Below are 26,892 nucleotides of genomic sequence, written 5' to 3' on the forward strand. Positions count from 1 at the left end.
AGAGGAGAGATAGAGAGAGAGAGAGGGAGATATAGAGAGAGAGAGAGATAGATATAGATAGAGAGGGATAAAGACAGGGGGGAGAGAGAGAGAGAGAGAGATATATTAGAGACAGGGGGGAGAGAGAGAGAGAGAGAGGAAGAGATATTAATCAAAATAGAGAGTGCATATATATAGGGGAGAGATATATATATATAAGAGACAGGATGCATATATATATATTTTGGAGACATGCATAGATATAATATAGACAGGGGAGAGAGAGGGAAGAGACAGGGGAAGATAGATATATAAAAGAGACAGTGGGATATATATAATATGAGAAGAGACAGGGGGGATATATAGAAGAGACAGGGGAGATAGAATAGAAGAGACATGGGGAGAGAGAGAAGAGACATGGGGAGAGAGAGAGAGAGAGACAGAGGAGAGAGACAGAGAGAGAGACAGAGTGAGAGAGAGACAGAGAGAAGAGACAGAGAGAGAGAGAGAGAAAGAGAGAGAGAGACAGAGACAGAGAGAGAGACAGAGACAGACAGAGAGAGAGAGAGAGACAGAGAGAGAGAGAGACAGAGAGAGAGAGAGAGAGAGAGACAGAGAGAGAGAGAGAGAGACAGAGAGAGACAGAGACAGAGGGAGAGAGAGAGACAGAGAGAACAGAGAGACAGAGCAGAGAGACAGAGAGAGAGAGAGACAGAGAGAGAGAGAGAGAGACAGAGACAGAGACAGAGACAGAGACAGAGGGGAGAGGGAGAGACAGAGACATGGGGGAGAGAGAGAAGAGAAGAGACATGGGGAGAGAGAGAAGAGACATGGGGAGAGAGAGAGAGAGGGGAAGAGACAGGGGGAGAGAGAGAGACATGAGGGAAGAGACATGGGGAGAGAGAAGAGAGAAGAGACAGGGGGAGAGAGAGAGAGAGGAAGAGACAGGGGGAGAGAGAGAAGAGAGAAGAGACAGGGGAGAGAGAGAGAGAGAGAAGAGACAGGGGAGAGAGAGAGAAGAAGAGACAGGGGAGAGAGAGAAGAAGAGACAGGGGAGAGAGAGAGAAGAGAGAAGAGACAGGGGAGAGAGAGAGAGAGAGAGAGGAAGAGACAGGGGGACAGAGAGAGAGAGGGAAGAGACAGGGGGAGAGAGAGAGACAGGGGGAGAGCAGAGAGAGCTAGAGGGGCGGAAGGGACAGGGGAGAGCGAGAGACAGGGAAGGACAGGGGAGAGAGAGAGGAAGAGACATGGGGAGAGAGAAGAAGAGAAGAGACATGGGGGAGAGAGAGAAGAGAGAAGAGACATGTGGAGAGAGAAGAGACATGGAGGGGAGAGAAGAGACATGGGGGAGAGAAGAGGGAATAGACAGGGGAGAGAGAGAAGAGACATGGGGAGAGAGAGAAGAGACATGGGGAGAGAGAGAAGAGACATGGGGAGAGAGAGAGAAGAGGGAAGAGACAGATAGGAGAGAGAGAGGGAAGAGACAGGGGAGAGAGAGAGGAGAAAGAGACAGGGGGGGAGAGAGAAAGAGAGAGAGAGACAGGGGAGAGAGAGAGAGATTTACAGGGGAGAGACAGAGAGAGAGAGAGGAAGAGACATGGGGAGAGAGAGAAGAGAGAAAGAGACATGGGGGAGAGAGGAAGAGACAGGGGAGAGAGAGAGAGGGGGAAGAGACAGAGGGGGAGAGAGAGGAAGAGACAGGGGAGAGAGAGAGAGGAAGAGACAGGGAGAGAGAGAGGGGAAGGACAGGGAGAGAGAGAGAGAGAGAGAGAGAGGGAGAGAGAGAGAGAGACAGGGAGAGAGAGAGAGAGGGAAGAGACAGGGGAGAGAGAGAGAGAGAGAAGAGAGAGAGGGAAGAGAGAGGGGAGGGGAGAGAGAGAGAGGAAAGAGACAGGGAGAGAGAGAGGGGGGAAGAGACAGGGGAGAGAGAGAGGAGGGAAGAGACAGGGGAGAGAGTAGAGAGAGGGGAAGAGACAGGGAGAGAGATAGAGACAGAGGGAGAGAGAGAGGGAAGAGACAGGGGATAGAGAAGAGACATGGGGAGAGAGAGAGAGGGAAGAGACAGGGGAGAGAGAGAGAGAGGAAGAGACAGGGGAGAGAGAGAGAGAGGGAAAGAGACGGGGGGAGAGAGAGAGGAAGAGACAGGGAAGAGACGGGGAAGAGAGAGAGGAAGAGACAGGGGAGAGAGAGAGAGGGAAGAGACAGGGGAGAGTGAGAGAGAGGGAAGAGACAGGGGAAAGAGAGAGAGAGAGAGAGGAAGAGACAGGGGAAGAGAGAGGAGGGAGAGACAGAGACAGGGGAGAGAGAGAGAGAGAGGAAGAGACGGGGGAGGGAGAGAGAGAGAGAGGGAAGAGACAGCGGGAGAGAGAGGGAAGAGACAGGGAGAGAGAGAGAGAAGAGACAGGGAGAGAGAGAGAGAGAGACATGGGGAGAGAGAGAGAGAGAGAGAGACATGGGGGAGAGAGAGAGAGAGAGACATGGGAGAGAGAGAAGAGACATGGGGAGAGAGAGAGAAGAGACATGGGGAGAGAGAGAAGAGACATGGGGAGAGAGAGAAGAGACATGGGGAGAGAGAGAAGAGACATGGGGAGAGAGAAGAGAGAAGAGACAGGGGAGAGAGAGAGAGAGAAAGAGACAGGGAGAGAGAGAGAAGAGACAGGGGAGAGAGAGAGACAGGGGAGAGAGAGACAGAGAGAGAGAGAGAAGGGAAGGGACAGGGGAGAGAGAGAGAGAGGGACAGGGGAGAGAGAGAGAGAGTGAAGAGACAGGGAGAGAGGAGAGAGGGAAGAGACATGGGGAGAGAGAGAAGAGAGAAGAGACAGGGGGAGAGAGAGAGAGAGAAGAGACAGGGGAGAGAGAGAGAAGAGACAGGGGGAGAGAGAGAAGAGACAGGGGAGAGAGAGAGAGAGAGAAGAGACAGGGGAGAGAGAGAGAAGAGAGAAGAGACAGGGGAGAGAGAGAGAGGGAAGAGACAGGGAGAGAGAGAGAGAGGAAGAGACAGGGGAGAGAGAGAGAGAGGGAAGAGACAGGGGAGAGAGAGAGAGGCAAGGGAGAGCGAAAGAGAGCTAGAGGGGCGGAAGGACAGGGGAGCGAGAGAGAGGGGAAGAGACATGGGGGAGAGAGAGAGAAGAAGAGACATAGGGGAGAGAGAGAGAGAGAGAGAAGAGACATGGGGGAGAGAGAGGGAGAAGAGACATGGGGGAGAGAGAGAGAGAGAAGAGACAGGGGGAGAGAGAGGAAGAGACAGGGGAGAGAGAGAGAGGGGAAGAGACAGGGAGAGAGGAGGAGAGACAGGGGAGAGAGAGAGAGGGAAGAGACAGGGGAGAGAGAGAGAGGAAGAGACAGGGAAGAGAGAGAGAGGAAGAGACAGGGGAGAGAGAGAGAAGAGACAGGGAAGAGAGAGAGAGAGGAAGAGACAGGGGAGAGAGAGAGAGGGAAGAGACAGGGGAGAGAGAGAGGGGAAGAGACAGGGGGAGAGAGAGAGAGAGAGAGAGAGAGAGAGAGAGAGAGAGAGAGAGAGAGAGAGGGGAGAGAGAGAGAGAGAGGGAAGAGACAGGGGAGAGAGGAGGAAGAGACAGGGGAGAGTGAGAGAGGAAAGAGACAGGGGAGAGAGAGAGAGGGGAAGAGACAGGGAAGAGAGAGAGGGAAGAGACAGGGGGGAAGAGAGAGAGAGGGAAGAGACAGGGGGAGAGAGAGAGAGAGAGAGAGAGAGGAGAGGAAGAGACAGGGGAGAGAGAGGAGAGGGAAGAGACAGGGGAGAGAGAGAGAGAGGGAAGAGACAGGGGAGAGAGAGAGAGGGAAGAGACAGGGGAGAGAGAGAGGAGGAAGAGACAGGGGAGAGAGAGAGGGAAGAGACAGGGGAGAGAGGAGGAGAGAGAGACATGAGGGGGAGAGAGAGAAGAGAGAAGAGAGAAGAAAGACATGGGGGAGAGAGAAGAGACATGGGGAGAGAGAGAAGAGACATGGGGAGAGAGAGAAGAGACATGGGGGAGAGAGAGAGACATGGGGAGAGAGAAGAAGAGAGATATACAGGGGGAGAGATAGAGAGAGAGAGACAGGGGGAGAGAGAGAGAGAGAGAAACAGGGGAGAGAGAGATATAGACAGGGGAGAGAGTGAGAGAGATAGATACAGGGGAGAGGAGAGAGAGACAGGGGGGAGATATATAGACAGAGAGATAGGGGGAAGGGACAGGGGGAGAGAGAGAGACAGGGGGAGAGAGAGAAGAGACAGGGGAGAGAGAGAGGGAAGAGACATGGGGAGAGAGAGAGAGAGAGAAGAGACAGGGGAGAGAGAGAAGAGAGAAGAAGAGGGGGAGAGAGAGAAGAGACAGGGAGAGAGAGAAGAGAAGAGACAGGGGAGAGAGAGAGAGAGAGAAGAGACAGGGGAGAGAGAGAGAGAGGAAAGAGACAGGGGAGAGAGAGAGAGAGAGGAAGAGACAGAGGGACAGAGAGAGAGAGGGAAGAGACAGGGGAGAGAGAGAGAGAGGGAAGAGAGTGAGAGAGAGGAGAGAGACAGGGAGAGACAGGGGGAGAGAGAGACAGAGAGAGGGGGAAGGGACAGGGGGGAGAGAGAGAGAGACAGGGGGAGAGAGAGAGAAGAGACAGATCATGCATAGAGATATAGGAAAAGACATGGGGAGATAGAGAGAAGAGAGAAGAGACAGGGGGAGAGAGAAAGAGAGAAGAGACAGGGGGAGAGAGAGAGAGAAGAGACAGGGAGAGAGAAGAGAGAAGAGAGAGAAGAGGGAGAGAGAGAGGAAGAGACAGGGAGAGAGAGAGAGAGGGAAGAGACAGGGGAGAGAGAGAGAGAGGGAAGAGACAGGGGAAGAGAGAGAGAGGGAAGAGAGAGGAAGAGAGAGGGAAGAGAGGGGAGAGAGAGGGGGAGAGACAGGAGAGACATGGGGAGAGAGAGAAGAGACATGGGGAGAGAGAGAAGAGACATGGGGAGAGAGAGAGAGAGAGAAGATGGGGAGAGAGAGAAGAGACATGGGAGAGGGAGAAGAGACAGAAGGGAGAGGGGGAGAGAGAGAGAAGAGACAGGGGAGAGAGAGAGAGAGAGAGAGAGAGAGACAGGGAGAGAGAGAGAGAGAGAGAGAGAGGGAGAGAGAGAGAGGGAAGAGACACGGGGAGAGAGAGAGAGTGAAGAGACAGGGAGAGAGAGAGAGAGGAAGAGACAGGGGAGAGAGAGAGAGAGAGAAAGAGACAGGGGAGAGAGAGAGGGGAAGAGACAGGGGAAGAGAGAGAGAGAGAGGGAAGAGACAGGGGAAGAGAGAGAGAGGGAAGAGACATGGGGAGAGAAAGAGAGGGAAGAGACATGGGGAGAGAGAGAGAGGGAAGAGACAGGGGGAGAGAGAGAGAGAGGGAAGAGACAGGGAGAGAGAGAGAGGAAGAGACAGAGGAGAGAGAGAGAGAGAGAGAGGAAGAGACAGGGGGGAGAGAGAGAGAGAGAGGAAGAGACAGGGGAGAGAGAGAGAGACATGGGGGAGAGAGAGGAAGAGACAGGGGGAGAGAGAGGGAAGAGACAGGGGAGAGAGATTGAAGACAGGGGAGAGAGAGAAGAGAGAAGAGACAGGGGAGAGAGAGAGAGAGAGGGAAGAGACAGGGAGAGAGAGAGAGAGGGAAGAGACAGAGACAGAGAGAGAGACATGGGGAGAGAGGAGGGAAGAGACAGGGGAGAGAGAGAGAGAAGAGAGACAGGGGAGAGAGAGAAGGGGGAAGAGACAGGGGAGAGAGAAAGAGAGAGAGAGAGGGAGGGGAGAGAGAGAGAGAGGGAGGGGAAGGGACAGGGAGAGAGAGAGGGGACAGGGGAGAGAGAGAGAGACAGAAAGGGACAGGGGAGAGAGAGAGAGGAAGAGACAGGGGAAAGAGAGAGAGAGGAAGAGACATAGAGAGAGAGAGAGAGAGAGAAGACATGGGAGAGAGAGAAGAGAGAGGGAGAGAGAGGAGGGAAGAGACAGGGGAGAGAGAGAGGGGAAGAGACAGGGGAGAGAGACAGAGGGAGAGAGACAGGGGGGAGAGAGAGAGAGATGAGAGAGAGAGAGGGAGAGACAGGGGGAGAGAGGGAGAGGGGAGAGACAGGGAGAGAGAGGAAGAGACAGAGAAGAGAGAGAGAAAGGGGAAAAGACAGGGGAAGAGAGAGAGAGGGAAGAGACAGGGGAAGAGAGAGAGAGAGAGACAGGGGGAGAGAAAGAGAGAGGAAGAGACAGGGGAGAGAGAGAGAGGGAAGAGACAGGGGAGAGAGAGATTGAAGAGACAGGGGAGAGAGAGAGAGAAGAGACAGGGGAAGAGAGAGAGAGAGGAAGAGACAGGGGAGAGAGAGAGAGAGGAAGAGACAGGGGGAGAGAGAGAGAAGAGACAGGGGAGAGAGAGAAGAGGGAAGAGACAGGGGGAGAGAGAGAAGAGAGAAGAGACAGGGGAGAGAGAGAGAAGGGAGAAGAGACAGGGGAGAGAGAGAAAGAGAGAGAGAGACAGGGGAGAGAGAGAGAGAGAGACAGAAGGGACAGGGGGAGAGAGAGAGAGAGAAGAGACAGAGGGAGAGAGAGAGAGAGAAGGACAGGGAAGAGACAGGGGGAAGGGACAGGGAGAGAGAGAGAGAGGAAGAGACATGGGGAAAAGAGAGAAGAGAGAAGAGACATGGGGGGAGAGAGAAGAGAGAAGAGACATGGGGAGAGAGAGAAGAGACATGGGGAGAGAGAGAGAGAGGGAAGAGACAGGGGAGAGAGAGAGAGAGAGAAGAGACAGGGGAGAGAGAGAGGGAAGAAGAGACAGGGGGAGAGAGAAAGAGAGAGAGAGACAGAGGGAGGAGAGAGAGAGAGAGGGAAGGGACAGGGGGAGAGAGAGAGAGAGAGAGAGGGTGAAGAGACAGGGGGAGAGAGAGAGAGAGAAGAGACAGGGGAGAGAGAGAGAGAGACAGAGACAGGGAAGAGACAGGGGAGAGAGAGAGAGGGAAGAGACAGGGGGGAGAGAGAGAGGAAGAGACAGGGGGAGAGAGAGAGAGAAGAGACAGGGGGAGAGAGAGAGAGAGGAAGAGACAGGGGGAGAGAGAGAGAGGAGACAGAGGGAGAGAGAGAAGAGACAGGGGGAGAGAGAGAGAGAGAGGGGAAGAGACAGGGGGAGAGAGAGAGGGGAGGGAGAAGACAGAGAGGAGACAGAGACAGGGGAGAGAGGAGAGAGACAGAGGGAAGAGAGAGGGAGAGACAGGGGAGAGACAGAGGGGAGAGAGAGAGAGAGAGGGGAAGAGACAGGGGAGAGAGAGAGAGAGAAGAGACAGGGGAGAGAGAGAGAGGGAAGAGACAGGGGAGAGAGAGAGAGGGAAGAGACAGGGGAGAGAGAGAGGGAAGAGACAGGGGAAGAGAGAGAGGGAAAGAGACAGGGGAAGAGAGAGAGAGGGAAGAGACAGGGGAGAGAGAGATAGGGAAGAGACAGGGGGAGAGAGAGAGAGGGAAGAGACAGGGAAGAGACAGAGGGAAGAGACAGGGAAGAGAGAGAGGGAGGGAGAGACAGGGGAGAGAAGAGAAAGGGAAGAGACATGGGGAGAGAGAGAGAGGGAAGAGACAGGGGGAGAGAGAGAGGGAAGAGACAGGGGGAGAGAGAGAGAGGGAGAGACAGAAGAGACAGAGAGAGAGAGAAGAGACAGGGGAAGAGAGAGAGAGAGAAGAGACATGGGAGAGAGAGAGAAGAGAGGGAAGAGACAGGAGGAGAGAGAGAGAGAGACAGGGGGAGAGAGAGAGAGAGAGGGAGAGAGAGAGAGACATGGGAGAGAGAGAAGAGACATGGGGAGAGAGAAGAGACATGGGGAGAGAGAAGAGACATGGGGAGGAGAGAGAAGAGACAGAGACAGGGGAGAGAGAGACAGAGGGAGAGAGAGAGAGAGAGAGGGGAGAGAGAGAGAGAGGAGAGAGACAGGGGAGAGAGAGAGAGACAGGGGAGAGACAGAGGGAGAGAGGGAAGAGACAGGGGAGAGAGAGAAGAGACAGGGGAAGAGAGAGGAGGGAAGACAGGGAGAGAGACAGAGGGAGAGACAGAGAGAGAGAAGAGACAGGGGGAGAGAGAGAGAGAGAGGGAAGAGACAGGGGAGAGAGAGAGAGAGAGAGAAGAGACAGGGGAGAGAGAGAGGGAAGAGACAGAGGGAGAGAGAAGAGACAGGGGAGAGAGAGAGAGAGGGAAGAGACATGGGGGGAGAGAGAGAGAGGGAAGAGACAGGGGGAGAGAGAGAGAGGGAAGAGACAGAGGAGAGATTAGAGAGAGACAGGGAAGAGACAGGGGAGAGAGAGAGAGAGGGGAAGAGACAGGGGAGAGAGAGAGGAAGAGACAGGGGAGAGAGAGAGAGGGGGGGAGACAGGGGGAGAGAGAGGGAGAGAGAGAGGGGGAAGAGACAGGGGAGAGAGACAGGGGAGAGAGAGAGGGAGAGGAGACAGAGAGAGAGAGGGAAGAGACAGGGGGAGAGAGAGAGAGAGGGAAGAGACAGGGGAGAGAGAGAGAGAGAAGAGACAGGGGAGAGAGAGAGGGAAGAGACAGGGGAAGAGAGAGAGAGGAAGAGAGGGAGAGAGAGAGAGAGAGAGACAGGGGGAGAGAGAGAGAGGGAAGAGACAGGGGAGAGAGAGAGAGAGAGGGAAGAGACAGGGGGAGAGAGAGAGAGGAAGAGACAGAGAGAGAGACAGAGAGAGGGAAGAGACAGGGGAGAGAGAGAGAAGAGACAGGGGAGAGACAGGGAGAGAGAGGGAAGAGACAGGGGGAGAGAGAGAGAGGGAAGAGACAGGGGGAGAGAGAGAGAGGGGAGAGAAGAGACAGGGAGAGAGAGAGAGGGAAGAGACAGGGGAGAGAGAGAGAGAGGGGAAGAGAGACAGGGGAGAGAGAGAGAGAGGAAGAGACAGGGGGAGAGAGAGAGAGAGAGGGAAGAGACAGGGGGAGAGAGAGAGAGGGAAGAGACAGGGGGAGAGAGAGAGGAAGAGACAGGGGAGAGAGAGAGAGAGAAGAGACAGGGGGAGAGAGAGAGAGAAGAGACAGGGGAGAGAGAGAGGGAAGAGACAGGGGGAGAGAGAGAGAGAGAGAGAGACAGGGGAGAGAGAAGAGAGAGACACAGGGAGAGAGAGAGAGAGAAGAGACAGAGGAGAGACAGGGGAGAGAGAGACAGGAGAGAGAGAGAGGAAGAGACAGGGGAGAGAGAGAGGGAAGAGACAGGGAGAGAGAGAGAGGAAGAGACAGGGGAGAGAGAGAGAGAGAGACAGGGGAGAGAGACAGGGGGAAGAGACAGGGGAGGGGAGAGAAGAGACAGAGAGAGAGAGAGAAGAGACAGGGGAGGAGAGAGAGAAGAGGGGAAGAGACAGGAGAGAGAGAGAGAGAGAGACAGAGGGAGAGAGAGACAGGGGGAGAGAGAGAGAGAGGGAAGAGACAGGGGGAGAGAGAGAGGGAAGAGACAGGGAGGAGGAGAGACAGGGGGAGAGAGAGAGAGACAGAGGGAGAGAGAGAGAGAGAGAGGGAGAGAGAGAGGGAAGAGACAGGGGAGAGAGAGGGGACGAGACAGGGGAGAGACAGGGGAGAGAGAGAGAGACAGGGAGAGAGGGGGAAGAGACAGGGGAGAGAGAGAGAGAAGAGACAGGGGAGAGAGAGAGAGGGAAGAGACAGGGGAGAGAGGAGAGAGAGAGGGGAGAGAGAGAGGGAAGAGACAGGGGAGAGAGAGGGAGAGAGAGGGAGAGAGAGACAGGGGAGAGAGAGAGAGGGAAGAGACAGGGGAGAGAGAGAGAGAGAGAGGGAGAGACAGGGGGAGAGAGAGAGGGAAGAGACAGGGAAGAGAGAGAGAGAGAGAGAGAGAGGGAAGAGACAGGGGAGAGAGAGAGAGAGAGAGAGACAGGGGAGAGAGAGAGAGAGGGAGAAGAGACAGGGGAGAGAGAGAGAGAGAGGGGGGAAGAGACAGGAGAGAGAGACAGAGAGAGAGAGAGAGAAGAGACAGGGGAGAGAGAGAGAGGGAAGAGACAGGGGAGAGAGAGAGAGAAGAGACAGGGGGAGAGAGAGAGGAAGAGACAGGGGAGAGAGAGAGGAAGAGACAGGGGAGAGAGAGAGAGAGGGGGGAGAGACAGGGGAGAGAGAGAGGGAAGAGACAGGGGAGAGAGAGAGAGGAAGAGACAGGGGGACAGGGGAGAGAGAGAGAGGGAAGAGACAGGGAGAGAGAGAGAGGGAAGAGACAGGGGAGAGAGAGAGAGGGAAGAGACAGGGGAGAGAGAGAGAGGGAAGAGACAGGGGAGAGAGAGAGGGAAGAGAGGAGAGAGAGAGAGAAGAGACAGGGGGAGAGAGAGAAAGAGACAGGGGGAGAGAGAGAAGAGAGAGGGAAGAGACAGGGGAGAGAGAGAGAGAGGGAAGAGACAGGGGAGAGAGAGAGACATGGGGAAGAGAGGGGGAGACAGGGGAGAGAGGGAGAGAGAGAGAGAGAGAGAGAGACATGGGGAGAGAGAGAGGGAAGAGACAGGGGGAGAGAGAGGACGAGACAGGGAGAGAGAGGGAAGAGACAGGGGGAGAGAGAGAGGAAGAGACAGGGAGAGAGAGACAGGGAAGAGACAGGGAGAGAGAGAGGGAAGAGACAGGGGAGAGAGGAGAGAGAGACAGGGGAGAGAGAGAGAGGGAAGAGACAGGGAGAGAGAGAGAGAGAGAGGGAGACACGGGGAGAGAGAGAGAGAGGGAAGAGACAGGGGAGAGAGAGAGAGAGAGGGAAGAGACAGGGGGAGAGAGAGAGAGAGAGGGAAGAGACAGGGAGAGAGAGAGAGGGAAGAGACAGGGGGAGAGAGAGAGAGAGAGAGAGAGAGAGGGAAGAGACAGGGGAGAGAGGAGAGAGAGAAGAGACAGGGGGAGAGAGGAGAGAGAGAAGAGACAGGGGAGAGAGGAGAGAGAGAGACAGGGGGAGAGAGGAGAGAGAGAGAGACAGGGGGAGAGAGGAGAGAGAGAAGAGACAGGGGAGAGAGAGAGAGAGAAGAGACAGGGGGAGAGAGAGAGAGAGAGAAGAGACAGGGAGAGGGAAGAGAGAAGAGACAGGGGAGAGAGAGAGAGAGAAGAGACAGGGGAGAGAGGGAGAGAGAAGAGACAGGGGGAGAGAGGAGAGAGAGAAGAGACAGGGGGAGAGAGAGGAGAGAAGAGAGACAGGGGAGAGAGGAGAGAGAGAGAGACAGGGGGAGAGAGAGAGAGAGAAGAGACAGGGGAGAGAGGAGAGAGAGAGAAGAGACAGGAGAGAGAGAGAGAGAAGAGACAGGGGGAGAGAGGAGAGAGAGAAGAGACAGGGGAGAGAGGAGAGAGAGAAGAGACAGGGGAGAGAGGAGAGAGAGAAGAGACAGGGGGAGAGAGGAGAGAGAGAAGAGACAGGGGAGAGAGGAGAGGGAAGAGACAGGGGAGAGAGGGAGAGAGAGAAGAGACAGGGAGAGAGAGAGAGAGAGAGACAGGAGAGAGGAGAGAGGGAAGAGACAGGGGAGAGAGAGAGAGAGGAAGAGACAGGGGAGAGAGAGAGAGAGAGAAGAGACAGGGGAGAGAGGAGAGAGAGAAGAGACAGGGGGAGAGAGGAGAGAGGGAAGAGACAGGGGAGAGAGGAGAGGGAAGAGACAGGGGGAGAGAGGAGAGAGAGAAGAGACAGGGGAGAGAGGAGAGAGAGAAGAGACAGGGGAGAGAGGAGAGAGAGAAGAGACAGGGGGAGAGAGAGAGAGAGAGAAGAGACAGGGGAGAGAGAGAGAGAAGAGACAGGGGAGAGAGAGAGAGAGAGAGAGGAAGAGACAGGGGGAGAGAGAGAGGGAAGAGACAGGGGGAGAGAGAGAGAGAGAGAGAGAGAGACAGGGGAGAGAGGAGAGAGAGAAGAGACAGGGGAGAGAGAGGAGAGAGAGAAGAGACAGGGGAGAGAGGAGAGAGGGAAGAGACAGGGGAGAGAGAGACAGAGGAAGAGGGAAGAGACAGGGGGAGAGAGAGGGGAAGAGACAGGGGAGAGACAGGAGAGAGAGAGGACAGGGGAGAGGAGAGAGAGAAGAGACAGGGAGAGAGAGAGAGAGAGAGAAGAGACAGGGGGAGAGGAGAGAGAGAGAGAGAGAGAGAGAGAAGAGACAGGGGGAGAGAGGAGAGAGAGAAGAGACAGGGGAGAGAGAGAGAGAGAGAGAGAGGGAAGAGACAGGGGGAGAGAGAGAGAGAGAGAGAGAAGAGACAGGGGAGAGAGAGAGAGAGAGAGAAGAGACAGGGGAGAGAGAGAGAGAGAGAAGAGACAGGGGGAGAGAGGAGAGAGAGAAGAGACAGGGGGAGAGAGGAGAGAGAGAAGAGACAGGGGGAGAGAGGAGAGAGAGAAGAGACAGGGGAGAGAGGAGAGAGAGAAGAGACAGGGGGAGAGAGGAGAGAGAGAAGAGACAGGGGGAGAGAGAGAGAGAGAGAAGAGACAGGGGGAGACAGGGGGAGAGAGGAGAGAGAGAAGAGACAGGGGAGAGAGGAGAGAGAGAAGAACAGGGGAGAGAGAGAGGGGAAGAGACAGGGGAGAGAGAGAGAGAGAAGAGACAGGGGGAGAGAGAGAGAGAGAAGAGACAGGGGAGAGAGGAGAGAGAGAAGAGACAGGGGAGAGAGGAGAGAGAGAAGAGACAGGGGAGAGAGGAGAGAGAGAAGAGACAGGGGAGAGAGGAGAGAGAGAAGAGACAGGGGAGAGAGAGAGAGAGAGAGAGAGAGAGAGAGGAAGAGACAGGAGGAGAGAGGAGAGAGAGAAGAGACAGGGGGAGAGAGGAGAGAGAAGAGACAGGGGAGAGAGGAGAGAGAAGAGACAGGGGAGAGAGAGAGAGAGAGAGAGAGAGAGGAAGAGACAGGGGAGAGAGGAGAGAGAGAAGAGACAGGGGAGAGAGGAGAGAGAGAAGAGACAGGGGAGAGAGGAGAGAGAGAAGAGACAGGGGAGAGAGAGAGAGAGAGAGAGAAGGGAAGAGACAGGGGGAGAGAGAGAGAGAGAAAGAGACAGGGGGAGAGAGAGAGAGAGAAGAGACAGGGGAGAGGGAGAGAGAGAGAGAGGGAAGAGACAGGGGAGAGAGGAGAGAGAGAAGAGACAGGGGAGAGAGGAGAGAGAGAAGAGACAGGGGGAGAGAGGAGAGAGAGAAGAGACAGAGGAGAGAGGAGGAGAGAAGAGACAGGGGGAGAGAGAGAAGAGACAGGGGAGAGAGAGGAGAGAGAGAAGAGACAGGGGGAGAGAGGAGAGAGAGACAAAGGAAAGAGAGGGGAGGGGGTTGTCCAGACTGTTTTCACACTCTTGCATTGACCACCATGCGACAGAAAGAGAAAGAAAACATTGAGGTGAACATAACAGTATGCCAGTGGAAGGGAGTAAAGTAGCAGGTGACCCAACTGTGGTGTGTGACTACTATGTATTCCTAGTTGCATGGGTGGAATGTTACATATTTCTACGTATAAAAAACAGCCAAAATCTGGTGTTTATATGTCAAATGGTTTTGTTATATATATTGATCTTCTGTGATGTATATAAAGTGTAATATTGGGATGCAAACTCAAAATGTAATACATTTCAACTCTATATTTGACATGGTACATGTGTCTTCTCAAATTAAGCTCATAACCATGTGTGTGAGGTGTATACTTTTGTTTTAAAGTAGATTTGTTTAAGACTACCAAGAAATCTCTGTGTGACCCTGATTTAGACCACTGTAGTAAAAGGTTAATCACTTAATAAATCCTAATCCAAATTATTAACAGTAAAAACTAAGTAATTGGTGGGTTTAAATTTACTTGTTACTTCTGTGACCTTTCATTATCTTCCCTCCTCATGAAGTTCAACTTACAAATAGTTTCTGCAAAACTAAATCTAAATGTTGTAATTAGTTGGCACTGGCAGGGGTCTTTGCATCAACATTTTTGTGTTTTGATGAATTTCTAATACCTTTTAAGACTTTTTCTGCTAGATGTTTTATAAAGACCCCTTTTCCATCTGTTAAACCAGAAATCAAAGCCTATGCTTATTCCTTTATATGATGGGAAATTGTTTAAATAATTATATGTAATTAATATATTTTTTAAAAATAGTCTGCTTTCATTTGAACTTCACATTAGTGCTCATGGGGCTTTTACATGGAAATGACCCTTTGCACAGCATGACGTCAGACATTAGACTGTGGGTAAACCAGAGAAAACATGAACAACCTAAATGTCCTGGAGCTGTGTTGTGTACATGTGTTGTGTACATGTGTTGTGTACATGTGTTGTGTACATTCTGAAACCATAGCGTTGTCAAAAAGCTTTCAGAACCAAGTCCATTCCACCACCCCATCCTGTTACCACCTACCTACCTAGAAAAGCCTGCTCTGTTTCTCATATTACTCAATGTGACTTGGTTGAGCTTGCCTCGCTTAATGGACCAATAGAATAGTCCCAAAACCCTGCTCATCTTCCATTCCAGACAGACTAGATCAAACGCTCAACATATTTGAAAGATTTCAAATAGTATTTGATTTTGAACCAAGATCTGAATCTGATACATTGGATAACAGCAATCTGGCCAATTTGAATGAATCCTGGTGAGATGACAGCAGGGAGGTCGAACTCCACCGTGGGACGTTTCACTATGGCAACTTCTTGTCATCTTCAGCCAATCTTTTCAACTTCCACATCCTTTCCAGCAAGCATAGAGTTGTCCCAATAATATGTCCTTTCTCCTGAAGTGTGCACTCGTTCACTAATTCCCACAAACCTAAAAGCATTAGATTGGTGGAGGCATGGGCTGGTGGGAGTTTCTACTATTTTTCTTATATCAGTCATTTCAAATCAGTGAAGGGAAGTGAATAAGTGCACACTTTGGGAGGAAGGTGAGACATGGACTTCATAGTGTAAAACAGTCTCACAAACATGCAGCCAACCCAATGGTGGTGCACAAGGGGTTAACCCAGCCACCCATCCTCTGCATGTAACATTATATAAACAAAATGTTCTCATATTTTACTAAATGAATACGCTGAAATGTCCTATAAAAATTAAGAACATTTTATAAATGGGGCCCAAAAACTGGCTTCACCTAACGAGAGCCTAGCTTCATCATCATCATCGTCGTCGTCACCACCATACCAGCCTGCTTTATACACAGCCCTAAAGGAGGTCCTCCCTAGTGTCCTGTTATACCTGGTTATACGCACAGAGAGTACCACTAACACCGCTGGGGACAAACTGTTTTTATTAGAATCAGAGGCTCTATGCTGGGGTTGGTGAAAGTGCCATGTTTTGCCCACTAGATGCCCTTTCATCTATTTTGCTGGTTTCTTGTGTTTATTTAATGCATTACAACATTGTCTTTGAAACTTTGGGTGGAAAACAAATAGATTTTGCTCATCGTGAAAATAAATGTTGGGGTCAACCACACAGGTCAAGCCAGTCCTCCATGAAAGGAATTCAGTTCGCAAATGGATGGACGTCATGACTCATGATGCCTAAGTCAATAAATTACATTCAATGGGAAAAGATATGCTGCAACGGGTAAACTGGTGAGAGACTCAGAGACAGAGACGCAGGTAGGCAAATTATTAGAACATTACTGGCATTTACAATTAATTAAACAGATGGATTTTGATGGGTATTTTTTTAAATTATTATGCGAATTAGATTTCCACGCGTACATCGACTCATACCGTTACAAAACACTATACATTGTATGTTTGGGACTTTTACCATTGAGGACTATGACATTGAAATCATTAGAACTGCTAAAGCCCAATGGTTTAGTTGTTTACGAGGAATGGGCCAACTAATCCAGAACTTTTTTGAAGGGAATAAACCATACACACAGGGGACGTTTCCTGGACACAGATTTAGCCTAAGAGAAGGACAAACTGAATTGCTTTCATGGAGGACTGGCTTAAATTGTGAGGTTGACCACACAATTAATTGTCATCATGAGCAAAAGCTATTGGTTTTCTACCCAAAGTTGCAAAGAAAATGTTGTGATCTATATAATAAACACAAAAGACAACATCGATAAAAGGGAGTGGCAGGTACAGCAGCATCTAGTGGGCACATTCTGTTCATTTCAAACTCATTTACTATGGTAAATAATAAATAATGCATGTGACTTCAATGGCTAATTTCCCTGAACGACCAGATTCACAGGGAATACATGACATAGTATAAAGAAGCAATACTCCAAGCCACAGCTACATACTACTTGTCAGACATAGAGAACTGATACTATATACTAGTTGTTTGGGTTGGATTAGCATGGAGGTCTGTGGGTGGCTTTTGATCAGTTTATTGAATTCCCCATGTCTTACTTAATGATAGGAAGAAGTTTGGTCCGAATTAGATGTTAGGTACCATATTTAATTAATACTATATGAATCCTATAAATTAAAATAACTCCTTTGGGTGCAATCAACTAGCTTAATCTCCCCGATCAAATTATATTTCTACAAAATAATGTTTCAGGAACACTAATCTTATCTGTTTCTGACTAACAAATCAATTCCAACACAATCTGAGTCGAAATCCTCCTGTGCTTTGAGGTGGAACGACCCACTGATTTTGTGGAAGTCGCTGTTTATTTTCTGAAAGACGAGTTGTTGAGCAGCAACTTCACAACTGGGCTAAATACGGGGTTGTGTTCATTAGGGACTAAGAGAAAGAAAACACGTGTCTCTCATTGGAAAGGTACAGAGCTGAATGTAGAGTACAAATGCAGAAACAGGCTAAATTATGCTAAAATAACCGTGTTGTGTTCATTGGGGCAGGGTTTCCCAAATTCGGTCCTGGGGCCTCCCGCACAGTTTGTTTTTTGCCCTAGCACTACACAGCTGATTCAAATAGCCAACTCATCATCAAGTTTGAGGACCGAGTTTGGGAAACCCTCCATTAGGGCACAAGAGAAAACAAAAACAAGTGTTTCTCATTGTAAAGTTGAAGGTAGTATCTCCCTGTTTCACATTATTTTATACCATTATGTGTCTACTGAATACGACCTCGTCCTAAACGGAGCAGCAGGCATCTGGCCAAGACCAGACCTCAAAAACAACCACAACTAGACGTCTGGAAGCATCTCGAACTTCATTTAGACTGAGTGGAGAAAACCACTGCTCCTGTCTCTGGCATGGGGACAGGGGGGTCATGTGGACCCTTTCGAAAGAGAGGGAATTCTCAGTGGCTCTACAGGTAGGACCAAAGCACTTGGTATAGCTTCCTTGTGAGGTCCCTCTCGTGGTGGATGTGTGGAAGAGCTTTGTGGCCAAGCAATTCTCACTGGAATCCCAAAGAAATGCAGCAATGTGTATATGTAGAGATCACATTTCAATATAAAAGTGTAAACCATTTAAGAGCACATAGAAACAGCCCAACTCTTGATTCACCGGAATTTGTATTGGAGGACAAATTGCACCACATACTCCTCTTACGCAGTGGTAACGAAAATTCTATTGTCTATATTTCTATTATTTCAATCAGTTTCCTATGGAAGATTGACAGTTGAATTTATAACAATGGATATCCCCACTCAAGTCAACATTCTCTGATGTGTGGACCTAAAAACATATTTGTGGTACCATTTAAAATGTTAGTACATTTATTAGCCAAAACATAACACCCACCCTGTATTCAAGAGTATGCCTTGTCTCAACTGATGGCAGGCACAACAAACACCTCAATTTATGTAAAATAGGGTCCAAGTTACAACATAAACCCCCACACTATATATTTTTAACCCGTCTCCTCCTCTTCATCTACACTGTTTGAAGTGGATTTAATCAGTGGAATCAATAAGGGGTCATACCTTTCACCTGGTCAATTCATGTGATGGAAAGAGCAGGTTTAAAAAAATGTTTTGTACACTTTTTTGATAATTGCTGTTAAAGTTTTTTTTAATGACAATTTAAAAAATATATATAAATCATAAAACAGTTTAACAAGCCTGTTTGTCAGCTTTCAAATGATATCAACCGTTTATATTTTCCAGTGATGAAGACATGGATGGGTTATTGAAAATGGGTCAATTTGAGCACCTCTATCTCAGGAATGTTTTGGCATTCAGGTCCAAAAAGTATATTTGTGACCACTTCTACTATGGGGCAAACATGTAGACCTACGGAAGGTTTCGTTCAAGTCAAAAGGGATGCAGTCAGAAAGTGATTGAAATCATATAGAATGACCTTACTTACTATCGACGTTAGTTTCATGGTTGAAGAATAAAATAACCTGCAAGAACTGCCCTACTTCTGCCTTCAATGATTGCAACAATGCTGCAAATGTCCATAGCCCACTCACTATACATTGTGACATAATGTAGTCTACATGGTGGTTACAAAGTAGCAAGACATTTCACGATCCTTCCACTCAAATGTTACATTGTATCGCATTGTTGCTGATTCGACAAAAAAAGAGATAACAGAACAAGAGACGTGTAATCATGTTTAGACTGTCTGCATCAATCGTTATCATTTCAAACTGGCTTGCCACTAATTTAATAGGCTATAGCTAATGTTGCCAAGCTACCCTGACCAAGAAGCAGGAAGACACCCAGCACTGTCGCAGGCAGAACGCATGCATTGCATAGCGATCTCAGCGCATGGCTGTTGGAAATTGTCATAACGTTATATTTCGAGCTATGTGCAGCAGTCTGGCCGGCAATAGACTATTTGTCAATAGAGTAGTGTCTAAACAAGTTATTAGCCTACTGGTGTAGGTTTGTGATTAGTAGTTTACTCACCAGTCGTTTTCTTGCTGATACTACCGGTAGGTCCAAGGTGGAGTATTGGGTTCATGTGCACTGACGTTCATCCCACTAGCTACGTGCGTCAGTCAAGATTCTGAATGCATGATTTCGGGACAAATGGGAAAAGCATTAAGTCGTTATAGCGGGAATTCGAATCGCCGGCTGGACTGGGCTACACAAACTCTATGCTGTGGACCACCAGATTGGCTCCCGAGTGGCGCATCGGTCTAAGGCACTGCATCTCAGTGCTAGAGGCGTCACTACAGACCCTGGTTAGATTCCAGGCTGTATCACAACCGGCGTGATTGGGAGTCCCATAGGGTGGCGCACAATTGGCCCAGCATAGCTAGGGTTTGGCTGGGGTAGGCCTTCATTGTAAATAATAATTAGTTCTTAACTGACTTGCTTAGTTAAAAAAATAAAAATAAAAATACTTGCTTAGTTAAATAAATATTTTAAAAATGTAAAATGCACAGGACTTGGAGATGACAATGGATATTTCTCTGAAGCCCTATTATAGCCTACTAATGTGATGAGTTCAAGCCGGTTCAAGCCCATGTAGGCCTAGCCCATTTAATATTACCTAGAGCTTTCCAAAAACACAATCTTCATAGTCGTGGAAAAATGAATAAAAAAACAATGTAAATGATTTATAGACTGGACATCACTGCAGGGTTAACCTAAAGTAGCACGCTGTATTGAAAATGCATTGGCAGCCCTGGTCTATCAATCAGCCTACAAAATATCTCAGTGTAGTCCTAGAATTGAGGTTACTTTTCGCTGAACAGTAGTTCATTTCCTGTCCAACATTTCCATCTAGTGAAGAATTGTTGATTCACTTTCAGTCGAATGTTAGGATGGAGAACGCTATACAAAGCAGGATTGCCTAAACTATACACAGGCAAGAAAAAAAACATTTAGAAAACAGTCCCCTGTTTATCTGCTTTTCAAATACAGGCTAAAACTGTGAGTGGCAAGGCAGCACTTCACAGTATTCCGAATGTTAGAGTCCTGTGAATGTCTAATACATATTTAGTGGATGCAAATGCATCCTTGTTATACAGAACGCATTAGCTGGGACAATGGAAGAGATGAGTGAGGTGAACATAATTTCAATGAGGTCAGGCCCTTTGTATATAACGAAATTTAAATACCAAAAAAAAAAGGTTGTGGAAAATAGCTGACCAACCAACTTAAATCATCCATCATCCATACAAAACATAATGACTACAACAAGACATGAGGTGATGAATCAAAAGTTTTTAAATCTGCCCTTTCCTTGATATTGCAGCCATTGAAACTTAGGTCTTACATTGAACTTCGTTTTTGTATAGATACCCAAATTATCATATAATTAGATTAGGACCATCCTACTTTTATTGCGAATTAGATTTGAACAAAGAACGAATCTGATTTCTATGTCTACGAAATATAGCATCAACCTGTAATAAAAAACACCAGCTGGCTACAAATGTCAAAGTTTTTCTGAGAAGTTTTCTTTAAATGAGAGGTTCCAACTGTATCAACAGACATTTATAAACGCATACATTGACATTGGCTAGGTTATAGATTAACAATGTATACAAAAATGTTACCAATTTAATCAGGGATGGGAGCATATGAATGCGTAAAAGTAGCTTATTAAGTTGTTATAAACTTTAATGAGGCAAAAACGACTTAAAAGTGCATAATGTGAAGTGAAAAACGTTTTTTTCTAGATGTAAAATGGTGATCATCATAAGCATATGTAGGCACAGGGTACTACTACACGTACAGGTGTGCATTCCAGGTTAACTAGACCTATAGGACCTTTTCATACCAGGATAAGGTGGTAAACAGCGGGGCGGGGCCCTGAGGAAATGTCCCTCAGACTTAACTTGGTTTCATTGATTCATTATATGGTTATTTTAAAACAATAATGGTCGAAATGATCAATGCAAGATCTATCCCTGAAGTTCAGGACATCTTCGTAAGCACGTCTTATAATTCACATGTCATTTGATAAAACAGTCAGTGCAGTCCACGTTGTTTTGTAATCATCGAGTAGGCTTTCAATATTGTTGGCTCAAATAGACTATTTATTTTCTTTCATTCTACTCAAATAACTGTATTAGACTGTAATAGATAAGCCTTACATGAGATAAGCGACGCTGTTTTTTAAAACCTTCCATCTACATGTAGCCAGTAGTCTAAATTGTTTGAAAATAATATACATTTGAAGTTAATTTAATACGTAATTTTGGTTTTGTAATCCTATACGGAATAAATTGTAAACGTACTTACGTATCCAGTCTACTAAATATTTATCGAAGGGATTATCTAATGTGGCTAGACTACTACTTTCTACAAAACTGGAGCCTGAAGGCCCTGCCTATAGTCCAAATGGTCTCCCCCATTTAGGTCTAGCAGTTCCATTGTCCAGGGGCAAAAGGCTTACTGATGAGGCTACTGTACCATTCACATGCAGCAAATCGTTTATCACAGGGCCATAACATTGGAACGTTTGCAAATCACAGTTTTGACCTAGCCCTGACCCATCCACAGATTATTTACATTTTTGTTCACAGTTTGTCTGTCTTTAGGGACAGGGGTCTAAACCAGGGGTACTCAACTCTTCTCCCACGAGGTCAGGAGCCTGCTGGTTTTCTGTTCTACCTGATAATATTTATGTATTTTCTTAAATGTAACCTTTATTTCATCTAGGCAAGTCAGTTAAGAACAAATTCGTATTTACAATGACAGTGTCCTACATTGTCCTACAGTGTCCTACCCGTATTTACAATGACAGTGTCCTACCTGTCCTACAGTGTCCTACCTTTCCTAACATCAACATACAGTACCAGTCAAAGGTTTGGACACACCTACTCATTCAAGGTTTTCTTTGTTTTTACTATTTTCTACATTGTAGAATAGTGAAGACATCAAAACTATGAAATAACACATATGGAATCATGCAGTAACCAAAAAAGTGTTCTCTCAACCAGCTTCATGAGGTCGTCACCTGGAATGCATAGTCCCACTAAGCGCAAACCAGATGGGATGGCGTATCATTGCAGAATGGTGTGGTAGTCGTGCTGGTTAAGTGTGCCTTGAATTCTGAATATATCATTGATAGTGTCACAAGCAAAGCACCCCCACACCATTACACCTCCTCCTCCATGCTTCATGGTGGGAACCATACATGTAGAGGTCATCTGTTCTCCTACTCTGCATCTCACAAAGACACGGCACTTGGAACCAAAATTTGCGAATTTGGACTCATCAGACCAAAGGACAGATTTCCGCATTTATTTGGCCTGCAATTTCTGAGGCTGGTGACTAATGAACTTGTCCTCTGCAGCAGAGGTAACTCTGGGTCTTCCTTTCCTGTGGTGGTCCTCATGAGAGCCAGTTTCATCATAGAGCTTGATAGTTTTTGCGACTGCACTTGAAGAAACGTTCAAGGTTCTTGACATTTTCCGCATTGACTGAACTTCATGTCTTAAAGTAGTGACTGTCATTTCTCTTTGCTTATTTTAGCTGTTCTTGCAATAATATGGACTTGGTCTTTCACCAAATATGGCTATCTTCTGTATACTACCCCTATTCTGTCACAACGCAAATGATTGGCTCAAACGCATTAATAAGGAAATAAATTAATTCCACAAATTAACTTTTAACAAAACACACCTGTTATTTGAAACCCATTCCAGGTGACTACCTCATGAAGCTGGTTGAGAATCTCAAATATAAAATCGATTTGATTTGTTTAACACTTTTTGGTTACTACATGATTCCATGTGTTATTTCATAGTTTGATATATTCACTATTATTCTACAATGTAAAAATGAGTAGGTGTGTCCAATCTTTTGACTGGTACATTACCAGTCAAACGTTTGGACACACCTACTCCCCTGCATCTCAGTTGGATTTATAAAACAGGGTGATTTATGGAGCCCAACTTGGCAATGTGGTCGTACATTCCTCTCCCAATGTTATAACAGCCCTTAGCCGTGGTATGTATTTTGGCCATATATCACACATCCTCGTGCCTTATTGCTTAATTATTCCCTCGAAGCCAGTGTTTGGAGGATATTTTGGCCAATATTTGCCCAACCATGCCAATATACCCTCCAACATCCGCTTCGAGGGCATTAGCACTTTTATACCACGGGTTACCAACATATTCAAATAATTGACATATTTTCGTTAAAAACGTTAATTTGATGAATTTATTCATACTATTTCATCCTTCCACACTATATAGCTCCGACACAAATCTAGGGTTGCTAACCAAGCCGACTGGTTGTTCGTTCTATAGGTTCGGTTGCTAGAGACGTGACGCAGTCGTTCAGTTTCTGCATCTATTTATGCGACCCAGTCGTTTGTTCTAAATGTGCCATTGCCATACTTGCTGGCAACGTTCTTATGCCTTAATTGCTAGCTAACCAACTACGGCTAATTTACAGTCAAAAAGTGCAGTCAGAATAACAACAAAGTAGCCGCATTTGCTTCAGCTGTTTCCAAGGGACATTTATTTGGAACATATACTGCAAAGGTTTCAAACTCATTCCACAGAGACCCTGGGAGTTTCGCTTCACCCTTGTACTTGATTGATGAATTAAGGTCACTAATTAGTAAGGAACTTCCAATTCCTGGTTGTCTAGGGCTTCATTGAAAGGAAAAATCTGTGTATATGTAGAGATCACATTTCAATATAAAAGTGTAAACCATTTAAGAGCACATAGAAACAGCCCAACTCTTGATTCACCGGAATTTGTATTGGAGGACAAATTGCACCACATACTCCTCTTACGCAGTGGTACGAACTCTCAACACCCAAGTCAACCAAATGGTCAATTGTAGTCTCCAGCTGTATAACCTACACTCAAGATGATAAGGCATATTGGATCATTACAGGGGAAACGGTAAGAAGTGTTATGGTCACCTCTCATTTCACAAATATTGTAGCTTATACCCTATTTGACATCATCTAAAATGTTTGTGTGGTGCCCATCCATCATCAGTTGAGACACAGTATACTGCTGAATACAAGGTGGTTGTCAGTTAAATCATATACATCGAATTCATAGAATTGGCCTATCCTTTCAGACGCCTGAAATTTAGCTGGTAAACCATTGACATTTAAATTGAATTGAAACTTTAACTTCCAATTACTACCAGAAAGATGGCGGCTGGTCCACCCATTTTCAAATGTCAATTTGAATGGGAATGTTTATTCTATTGTTTATATTTCTATTATTTCAATCAGTTTCCTATGGAAGATTGACAGTTGAATTTATAACAATGGATATCCCCACTCAAGTCAAAATTCTCTGATGTGTGGACCTAAAAACATCTTTGTGGTACCATTTAAAATGTTAGTACATTTATTAGCCAAAACATGACACCCACCCTGTATTCAAGAGTATGCCATGTCTCAACTGATGGCAGGCACAACAAACACCTCAATTTATGTAAAATAGGGTCCAAGTTACAACATAAACCCCCACACTATATATTTTTAACCCGTCTCCTCCTCTTCATCTACACTGTTTGAAGTGGATTTAATCAGTGGAATCAATAAGGGGTCATACCTTTCACCTGGTCAATTCATGTGATGGAAAGAGCAGGTTTAAAAAAATGTTTTGTACACTTTTTTGATAATTGCTGTTAAAGTTTTTTTAAATGACAATTTAAAAAATATATATAAATCATAAAACAGTTTAACAAGCCTGTTTGTCAGCTTTCAAATGATATCAACCGTTTATATTTTCCAGTGATGAAGACATGGATGGGGTATTGAAAATGGGTCAATTTGAGCACCTCTATCTCAGGAATGTTTTGGCATTCAGGTCCAAAAAGTACATTTGTGACCACTTCTACTATGGGGCAAACATGTAGGCCTACGGAAGGTTTCGTTCAAGTCAAAAGGGATGCAGTCAGAAAGTGATTGAAATCATATGGAATGACCTTACTTACTATCGACGTTAGTTTCATGGTTGAAGAATAAAATAACCTGCAAGAACTGCCCTACTTCTGCCTTCAATGATTGCAACAATGCTGCAAATGTCCATCGCCCACTATACATTTGGAAATTGTCATAACGTTATATTTCGATCTATGTGCAGCAGTCTGCCCGGCAATAGACTATTTGTGAATAGATACGGACGTTCATCCCACTAGCTACGTGCGTCAGTCAAGATTCTGAATGCATGATTTCGGGACAAATGGGAAAAGCATAGTGTCGTTATTGCGGGAATTCGAATCGCTGACTGGACTGGGCTACACAAACTCTATGCTGTGGACCATCAGATGGGCTCCCGAGTGGCGCATCGGTCTAAGGCACTGCATCTCATTTTGGTTTTGTAAGCCTATACGGAATAAATTGTAAACGTGCTTACGTATCCAGTCTACTAAATATTTATCCAAGGGATTATCTAATGTGGCTAGATTACTACTTTCTACAAAACTGGAGCCGGAAGGCCCTACCTATAGTCCAAATAGTCTCCCCCATTTAGGTCTATCAGTTCCATTGTCCAGGGGCAAAAGGCTAACTGATGAGGCTACCTGTACCATTCACATGCAGCAAATCGTTTATCACAGGGCCATAACATTGGAATGTTAGGACAAACTGTACAAACTGTCCCCCCTCAGCGCCCCGCCCCGCCGTTTAACACCTCTCAGTATGAAAAGGTCCTATAGGCCTAGTTAATGTAGAATGCACAACTTCTTTTGTCCTATTGTTCTAGCAGGACATATATCCAGAGGTCAGCCCAGGTTAACAGTTCCACTGAGCAAGGTCCTGATGTTAGTGCTCTGTGTGACACTTGGTGTGAGAAGAACTCTACAACGAAAAAGATGCAGAACGTAACAGAGAACATCATGGGAACTCTCCTACCTCCACAGGCTCCGTCCAACGTTGTTCAGCAAAGTAAGAACCAACGTTATGGCAAGAAGAAGAGCACAACCTATCTGGGACTGATTGCTTATGCCATTCAGGACTCTCCAGACAAGATGCTCATATTTCCTCAGGTAAAACCAATATATTAGATCACCCAGGGTGTAATTTCAATTGTGTTCTGAAAAGGAATTACTGGTCCTTAATTAATGACGAGTGCTAATATGGAGTGTTATCATTTGTAGTTGATGGACAAGTTGGGAGCTTTCCTCTCAGGAGACAGAACAGGCATCGAGAACAACATCAGGGTCTGCTTATCATCCAACGATTGTTTTGTCAAGGTATGTCCACAATAATTATATCAACTCTATCAGACCGTACTTATTGTATCTTTCATTCAACCACCCTGAGATCAACAGACATTCATTTGTTGATCGTGTTTATCTATTTCAGGTTCCAGTCAGTCCATATATGCCACACTCAAAAAAGAACTTCTGGAAATTCGACGAGAGTCAAATAACAGCGAAGATGGCAAGACGCCACTTCAAGGGCATACTGGACTTGTTCCCCGAGTTGTCCACCAAAGTGCGAATGGAGGCAGAACAGATATCAGAGCGCTCTGCCGCGGTCATCTCACCAAAACCAACCCTCGCCAGCCCTCAAATGCAGAATAATAATGAGGTGAACTTTAGCAGTCCTTTCTCCATCGAATCCATCTTGAACAGAGACAGTCCTTCTCGTCTGAGCCCAAGACCCGCTCCATTGTCGGTTGTGTCCAGTGCGCCAACGGATCAACCGCCATTGCGCGCGGAGAGAGGGGTTGGAACCACGAGGATGAGCTGGGCCTCTCCACTTGTGGAGATGAACCTTGTTCACCGCGCAGGTGACGGTTATCCCAGCTACACTACAGTGGCAACCACAGTCCACGGAATCATTGGTGATGATGGTGGAAGGCGTATCAAGAACGTGCGTATGTGTGCTGAGCCCTCCTACCTGAAATACTCCAGACCCAACGCTGCTCCTCGTTTTGCTGACCCACCGCCTAACTGTTATTTGAAGTACCCTGTGCCCAGGTACGCTTGTGCTGCTCACCATTTTGGATTGTAACTAACTTTTTTCCATCTATTTTCATTGTGCATTTTTAACTTGTGTATATGTTTTCAATAAAGTCTACTTGTAAAATAAAATGATATCATCGAATTATTTACATTTATACGATAACTGCGCCCCACTGGGCACATACGTCGACCTCTATTTGGTTGAGTTGTCAACTAACATGAATTCAATGTGAAATCAAGAAAACATTTCACAATGTCGTTGGATTTAGATTGAATTTGGGCGAAACAAATA

General features: G+C 47.2%; 2 protein-coding genes across 2 annotated transcripts in view; one reads left to right on the top strand and one right to left on the bottom strand.

Moving 5' to 3' along the window:
* LOC112229516 (protein tyrosine phosphatase type IVA 3) overlaps positions 1-18,811 on the bottom strand; it is a 109,617-nt gene extending 90,806 nt beyond the window's left edge. Inside the window, exon 1 of the mRNA XM_024395385.2 lies at positions 18,656-18,811. The gene's annotated coding sequence lies outside the window, so the exon portion shown is untranslated. The remainder of the gene's footprint in view (positions 1-18,655) is intronic.
* A 6,567-nt stretch (positions 18,812-25,378) lies between these two features.
* Positions 25,379-26,649, top strand: si:rp71-45k5.2 (uncharacterized protein LOC560783 homolog). The gene is made up of 3 exons (XM_024395075.2): positions 25,379-25,676; positions 25,788-25,883; positions 25,996-26,649. The coding sequence occupies exons 1-3, from the start codon at positions 25,503-25,505 to the stop codon at positions 26,647-26,649; spliced, it is 924 nt and encodes a 307-aa protein (XP_024250843.2). The 5' UTR covers positions 25,379-25,502.
* The last annotated feature ends 243 nt before the right edge of the window (positions 26,650-26,892 follow it).

Source organism: Oncorhynchus tshawytscha, linkage group LG31, assembly GCF_018296145.1.
Source record: "Oncorhynchus tshawytscha isolate Ot180627B linkage group LG31, Otsh_v2.0, whole genome shotgun sequence".
NCBI lineage: Eukaryota > Metazoa > Chordata > Actinopteri > Salmoniformes > Salmonidae > Oncorhynchus > Oncorhynchus tshawytscha.

Bases quoted from the DNA above. Each gene is read 5' to 3' on its own strand.
- si:rp71-45k5.2 (XM_024395075.2), top strand. From the start codon at position 25,503: ATGCAGAACGTAACAGAGAACATCATGGGAACTCTCCTACCTCCACAG. The intron at 25,677-25,787 runs GTAAAACCAATA...TATCATTTGTAG, and splicing joins AGATGCTCATATTTCCTCAG to TTGATGGACAAGTTGGGAGC. The intron at 25,884-25,995 runs GTATGTCCACAA...TATCTATTTCAG, and splicing joins CCAACGATTGTTTTGTCAAG to GTTCCAGTCAGTCCATATAT.